We start from the raw sequence: 7,022 nt of genomic DNA, 5'->3' as shown, positions 1-7,022 counted from the left end.
TAAGCATAGGGGCCCATCCCTTCCACGGAGCCGGGATACCCAGGCAGAGTGCAGAGCACCAATGGGAACCCCGTGAGCTCAGGCACCCCACTGCCCCTTTCCGTGGAGACAAGCGTGCACGATCATACGGACCCCAACGCACATAAACACAGTGGACATCGTATTACTACTTTTCAGTATTTTTCCAAGGAGGCCTCTGTTGGCCCTGTGTTTCACCCTGGCACCACACTTCAGGAATTCCCTGTGCTGAGCATCCGGTCTGACCATTCGGCTCCGGCTCCATCTGAAGTTTCTGACCAGTTCCGGTCAAGGGCGATGCCTCTGCATATTCATCTCAACTTCTTGAAGCTCCCTGGAGAGAAGACATATACAGAGACACACGAACACACAGGCGCACAGGAGGAGAACCGTGTGTAAACGTAAGGTTACTTGAGGGTTTCAAGGCCCTCCCGGGGAAGGGTGGTCATCCTCTCCCGGCCCTCCGCCGACCCGGGCTGCGATCGCCCTCCATTTCCTCCACCCACGTAGTAAACATATCTCTGCACGCTGCCCAGTGTTCTCGGGGTGATTGTGGTGGGTGCAGGACACTGCCCGCAGAGAGGAAGGGGACAACCATGCTGAGGAACACAGAAACCTGACAGGGTGATGCGTGAGCCCTAACACCATGGTACCCACACACCTGTGCTAAGGGTGGTGGGAGGCACGTAGGTGGGCACAGAGGTGAGGTGGTGGCTAGTCGACCTGCAGGCAGGAGTCCATGGCCAGGGAATGGCACTTCCCACAAGGGCAGCTGCTGAGCCCATTCTGCTTCTCCAGCTCTGCTCATTGCCGCCGCCTGGCCCTGCCTTCCTCAAGCTTCCCCAGGCAGAACCAGTTCCACACTACCCTTCTGCAGTCTCCCTGCCTCAAGGCCATGCCCTTTGGCCCTGGGGCCACTGCCTCTGAGTGTTCCTCGGAGCCTCAGTCTCTGCAGTTGTGAAGCCCAGCTCCCACGAAGCCGCAGGGAGCATTTTCTGCACCCACGCCCCGGTCTTCTCACCTGCCCTCCTCTCAGTTCCCTCGGCTGGGGCCTTCTTCTTCATGTAGTACTGCAGGGGATTGGGCCACAGGTCGTCCATGATGATCTGGCAGGGGAAACGGGGCGGGGCTCAGAGGCCCATCCCAGTCGGCTGGGGAACACAGCCAGGTTCACGTGCGCGGTCTGTGCCCGGGACCCACCTCAGCTATCCTGCTAGACCCGGCAAAGCTGTGGTCAGAGAACCAGTTGAAGAAGTTTAGGCTGCTGTTGTGGTGTCTGCGGCTACGGGCCTCCCGTTCATAATTCCGGTGCCACTGGATGGGAGTGGAATGAGACGGCTCGTACCCTGCAGGAAGATGGGTACGTGCGAAGGCGCCGCCTAATGCATCAGGTGCAACCCTGCCGCCTCCACCTGCTGCCACCCCTCCACGCAGAGGCCCCCTTACCAGCAGCCCTGAGGACATACTCCTTCTCAACGACTTCATTGCGGAAGTAGGAGTTCTTGCGAAAGAAGAGCAGGATCTTGCGGCGATCACGGGGAGGCTCGAGTTCCTCCACCTGCCGGGCGGCAAAGTGGGGAGGAGGGTTGAAATCTCTGTCCAGCAGACCCTTCCCCTCCTGGCTTTGGGGAGGAGTCTCTTCTGTCACCCGCTCCTCTCCCATACCCCTGGCCAGCCTCCGTCTCCCGGGCCAGACCTGCAAATCCGTCATGGAGACAAGTATGCCTTTATCTTGGCCCCTGAGCATGGCTGACAGCTGCGGGTGGTTCACAAACTGCTTTGGGTCAAGGACTCTCCGAGGGCGGGAGATGATAGAGCTAGAACAAGGGAGCAAGCCTGGACGGCAGGTGGGCGCCGCATCCCCTCTCCTCCCACTGGGACCCACTCCCTCCTCACGGCCTTCGTCAAGGCCCCCTGGGCCTGCGCACGGCCTGTGGCATTAGGTAGTTAGGGAGCGCACGGCCGGGCACTAACCCAGAAAAAGCTGTGCGTCCTCGGAGAACTCCCTCCCGGCCCACGCCACCCCTCTCTGGCACATCCTCCTGTGCTGCTGGCTAGGCAGAACTGGCTCCTTCCCAGGCAGCCTCCGTTGGTGCCTCCAGCATCCGCTCGCCTGCTACCTTCTTCCCAGGGGAGCCTGAGCTTTGAGTGGAGCTGTTTTGTGGGACGCGGCCCCGGGGCTATGCCTAATTCTGACCCGGGCTTCGGCTCCTACTCCGCCAGCGGAGCTTCAGGGCCTCCTGCGACATCAAGGGCAACCTGGAGGCCCCACCAGGGACCCCCACCCGGAAGCAGGAATTCGAAACCGTCCCGATCACGGAGGCGTGAGCCGGGCCCCCTGCCACAGGAGTCTCCTGCACTAGCCCGGCCACATCGGGGTCCCTCCATGAAGGTAGCAAGGATACAGCCTTGGTCCAGAAGCCAGGGATGCCCCGGATGAGGGCGCTTCGGTGTTCCAGGTGATGCCGCCGCCTCTGCCAGAACCTGAGCTTGAGCCGAGAGTAGGCCCTGCTGGCGTCCTTGTTCAGGGGCTCCAGCTCTGACTGCAGGGCCTGGAGGGCCTGGAGCGGGGACGGGGGTGGACCTGGCCTTGCCCCTCGCTCTTCTTCCCCTTCCTGCTTCTCCTGCAGCTCCTGGGCTTCTTCCTCCTTCCGGCTCCCCTCCCTGGCCTCTTCCCTCTTGCCCTCCTCCGCCTCCGCCTCCACGTCCTCAGCCACCTGCTCTTCAAAATCCTCCTCTTTGGCCTCCTCAGCCTTAGCCCCTTCCTCCACAGAATCCCCCTCAGGCTCCTCTTCCTCCTTCAGTTGCTCATCCCCCTCCTTAGCCTCTTCCTCCACAGACTCTTCCTTGTCATCTTTCTCCCCTTCCTCCTTAACCTCCTCAGCAGCCTGCCCCTCTGCAGCCTCCTCCTCGTGTCCCTCCTCAGCCTCTTCAGGACATTCCACCACTTCAGTGTGCTTCCTTTCATCCACTGCGCTCTCCTGGTCCTCTTGACCCTCGTCCCCCTCGTCTTCCTCTGCCCCAAGGTCAGGCGCGGCCACTGTGTCCTCCACCAAGACCACCAATTCCGCCCCCAGGCCGGCCTCGCCTCTGGCCTGCCGGGCCTCGGCTTCCCACACAGGCTCTGCCGCCACCGCCACCGCCACCGCCACTGCCACCGCCCCGGCCCCTACGGCCTGCAGCGCCCCCACTTCGCCCCCGGCACTGTGCTCCCTGAGGGCCCCCGCCTCCTCACCGCACCCTTCCCGGACCAAGGTGGTCCAGGATTCTGGGGCAGCCCCGTCTTCCCCGGACCCCGCCCCGCTCTCCATGTGGCCGTGGCCCTGAGCCCTGGAAGCGCTGGAGGGAAGGAGATGGAGGCGAGAGCACGTGGCTCTCCACACAGCCCTGGCAGCTAGGGCTCTGGCGCCGGGGAATGACGGCGGACAGCAGCCGGCCAACCGCGGGTGGGGGCCTGGGGGACGCGTGCGCACAAGGCCTAGGGGAAAGCCGGCCACGCGCATAGGAGGCAGAGGCACGCATGCGGCTTGGGCCACGTGAGCCCGCCCAAGCCACGCCCAGGATGATGGTGGTCCCCCGGGGCCAACCACTGACGCGGTGCCGCACAGGGCCTTCTCTGGCCGGGCCCCTCACCCCCACACGAGCCGGCCAGGGAGCCCAACAGTACACCTTCTCCAGGATGGCCTCAGGCTCCACCTATGGGATCCTTGCGTTCCCGCCCCCACTCCCCACCACCGCCCGACCCCCCCACCCCGTGCGCCAAGCCACTCACACCCCCATCCCGTGGCCACCTTCACCATGCTCTGCGCCTGGTATTTGAAGCTTGTCGAGGAGAAACTGCCCCTTGCCATTCCCCAACACGGTCCTCAAAGACTGAGGACACCGTATGCACCCCCCCGCCCCCCCGGAACCCTGGCCAGGCGTGCGTGGAAATCATCAGCCCAGGCATGGCAGAAGACTGCTATTCCAGGGGACAGAGGCCCCGAAGCTCTGTGCCTCGCTGAGGGATGGGGGTTGGGAAGTGAGGCCGCAGGTCCCCCCAGTCCCTGTCCTTGGCTGCTCAGCACAAGCAGGACGGAGAGTGCTCCATCCGTCTGCCTAGCCTTTCCTCATGCTCTCCTCTCCATCTTCCCCTCGCTCGCCCGTTGTATTCAGGGCCTCTTTCTCTACCCTCTCTCTGCCCACAGGGTCCCTGGAAGACCAGGGCTTCAGCAAGAAAGATGCAGAAGCCTCCCTGAGCAGCTCTTCTCGCAGGAAACAAAAGCCCGCGGCCCCTCCGTGACTGGCCACTGGTCACGTGACCAGCAATAGGGTTCCAAGCTGGGTGCCCCGCCACCACATACACGAACCCTCACACACGTTCAAGGCACACACATCCAAATACTCACACGTCCACAGCACAGGCAGACACATACGGCCCCACCCACCAAAAAATCATACACACGTGTGTCCAGGAAAACTCACACTCACACTCACACCGCACTCAAGTACACCCAACCACATCCACGGCCTCTGGCACACAGCCATACACAATTTACACCCAAACATCTGAGCATGCGCACGTGCGCACACACAGACACGCTCGTGAGGATATAGAAACGTGTGAGCGAACACATACTCTGAGTCAGCAGGCACACACGTAGCCACCCAAGAGCACGTGCGCACATGCGCACCTCACACGCTCACGTGTGCACACTTTTGCAAGCACACAGAACACACTACCCCAGGCACACACGCGCGCACGCACACACACAACACACAAACACACACAACCCTGAGGCATGCAGCCCTGCGCTACCTGACATACACAGCTAAGCTTGCAAGCACAAGCACCCTGAGACGAGACAGAGAAGGTCTCTCGCACAGATGTACATGGTTGACGCTGCACTGAAAAAAAAAAAAGCACACCTGTAGGCCTACTCCATCAAAACACATTCACAGTTTTGACAAACAGACATGCACAACTTTCCCCCCACACACCCCGGAGGATACTGACACATGTGAGAAAAACACATGATTTCTGTGATACAGGAATACACACTCACAGCTCAGACACACACACGCACACTCACACACACACACGCACACTCATGCTCACACAAACACACATGTGCTCCCCGCACACATCCTGGTACTGGCACACAGGCATGCACCCTTATCTCACCAATGTACACTAAAAGGCATGTGTTAACACGCAACCACAACACACACAAAACTCTCCAGCACAACTGTATGTAAACAAGCCCCAGAGCAGCATCCACAGACACACACGTGAGCTTGCGCGCGTGCATGCATGGCTTCCAACACCGAGCACGCACTAGCGGTAACACCTGTATCTGCTGGTACGCACACAAACACACAGTCACCCATGGGCCTGAAATCACACAGACACACAACAGACACTCGGGGGCATGCAAGGATATGAACCCAGAGCTCTTGCATACAAGGTCTCCGGCACACAGCCGTATACACATAGCCCCGCAGGATCACACACCCAGCCGTCCCTGAAAAATGCATACACACACAATACACACATGCGTCACCTCACACACAGACGCGCAGAATTCTGCATGCAGGTATACACACATGCATGTGTGCTTAGAAGCACACAAACTGGTGCAACACACACGGTCCCTGCTCCTGGGCATGACCCTTGGCCGCACAAACACCCAACCCTGCGCATGTAAACACACAATCGAACGGAAACGAAACAAACACCTACACACATGGGGTCCATCAAGGAGGCATTCATGTTCACCACAAACTCACACATACGTGCACTTGAAACTACACACAAGTAATAGGCGAGCATTGGTGGCCACACTCAGAGGCACATATATGCACATGCCAACATGCACATGAAGCAAATATGAACACATCCAGGCCCTATGCGCGTGAAGTCACACGAGGCCTCGCTACACTCACCCTTGGCGTTCAACACAGACACAAAACACAAACACACTCTGTCCCCGGGATGCAGGCCTACACCCTGCGTCAATCTCACACACACGGACACAGGGAAACACACATGGACAACGCATAACTACACATGATGTCCTGCACACATGTGATCCAATTGGAACAAACATGCCCACACACGTGCAGAAGGATAAACACACGGTCAAAAGCTCAGAGGAATGCTCAGGTGGCACAAAGTGCTTGACGACCAGAGGCCCACACGCGCGTACTCTCACACACACACACACACACACACACACACACACACACGTGCGTGCAGAAACAACAGATACACACGCAAACCGTCCCACACCCGCTCCCCAACCCGCAGCACACTCATGACGTCACACAGCCAACAGCACACACCGGCCTTCCCTCAGACATCCATGGAGCTGTCTCTCCTGCGGGTGGGTGGTGTTAATCAGCGGGAGGGTCGTGAGTCCACAGGGACCACAAGTGACCGCCACTGCCTTTGTCCTCCCGGGACCTTTGGTTTTACGCTGGATCTGACCAGAAGCATGCGTGGGATCACGTCACAGTAATGCAGGGCACAAGTCCAGGAGCAAGGGAACTGGGCAAATCTCTCCAAGCGAAGTGAATGTGGGGGTAGGAGGAGCCACGGGGCCAACAGGGCCCTGCTCGGCAGGAGCCTACCCCGCCTGTGTCCCCTGCTCTAAAGAACAAGGCTTGGCCAAGAGAGGTCTGCCTTTTCCCATCCTCCCCCCAGACCCTGCCTAGGAAGGGCGGGGGTCTCTCCACAGGCCAAGCCCTGCCGCGCCCTACCCCCATGCTACACATCACCCCCACACATGGAATGCAACAGGATGGGGATTGGAGGATCCCAGCGGCCCCGTTTCCTCCCTGCCATTTCCTGTGCCTCCGATATAAACTGACACACAGACACAAAGTGCCTCGTAACTCGCTTATGGCCCTCTCCCTGTCCCTGCAGGTATGTGCAGGATACACTCTAGACCTGCTCCTGGTGATCCTTTTACTCGGTTCTCTCCCCCACAGGCAGAGCAACACGCAGACTAGCCCATCCACGT

The 7,022-nt window shown here is 59.7% G+C and overlaps 1 protein-coding gene across 1 annotated transcript; it reads right to left on the bottom strand.

The window, feature by feature from the left end:
- Nucleotides 1-215: 215 nt before the first annotated feature.
- LOC132008053 (testis-specific Y-encoded protein 3-like) lies at nucleotides 216-3,521 on the bottom strand. Its single transcript, XM_059386452.1, has 6 exons — nucleotides 2,424-3,521; nucleotides 1,715-1,792; nucleotides 1,465-1,576; nucleotides 1,219-1,364; nucleotides 1,040-1,124; nucleotides 216-352 (listed from the first exon to the last, which is right to left on the bottom strand). The coding sequence occupies exons 1-6, from the start codon at nucleotides 3,519-3,521 to the stop codon at nucleotides 330-332; spliced, it is 1,542 nt and encodes a 513-aa protein (XP_059242435.1). The 3' UTR covers nucleotides 216-329.
- Between the last annotated feature and the right edge of the window lie 3,501 nt (nucleotides 3,522-7,022).

The sequence above is a fragment of the Mustela nigripes genome, unplaced genomic scaffold (assembly GCF_022355385.1).
Source record: "Mustela nigripes isolate SB6536 unplaced genomic scaffold, MUSNIG.SB6536 HiC_scaffold_20, whole genome shotgun sequence".
In the NCBI taxonomy this organism is placed as follows: Eukaryota; Metazoa; Chordata; class Mammalia; order Carnivora; family Mustelidae; genus Mustela; species Mustela nigripes.
This window is presented reverse-complemented; position numbering and strand designations above follow the sequence as displayed.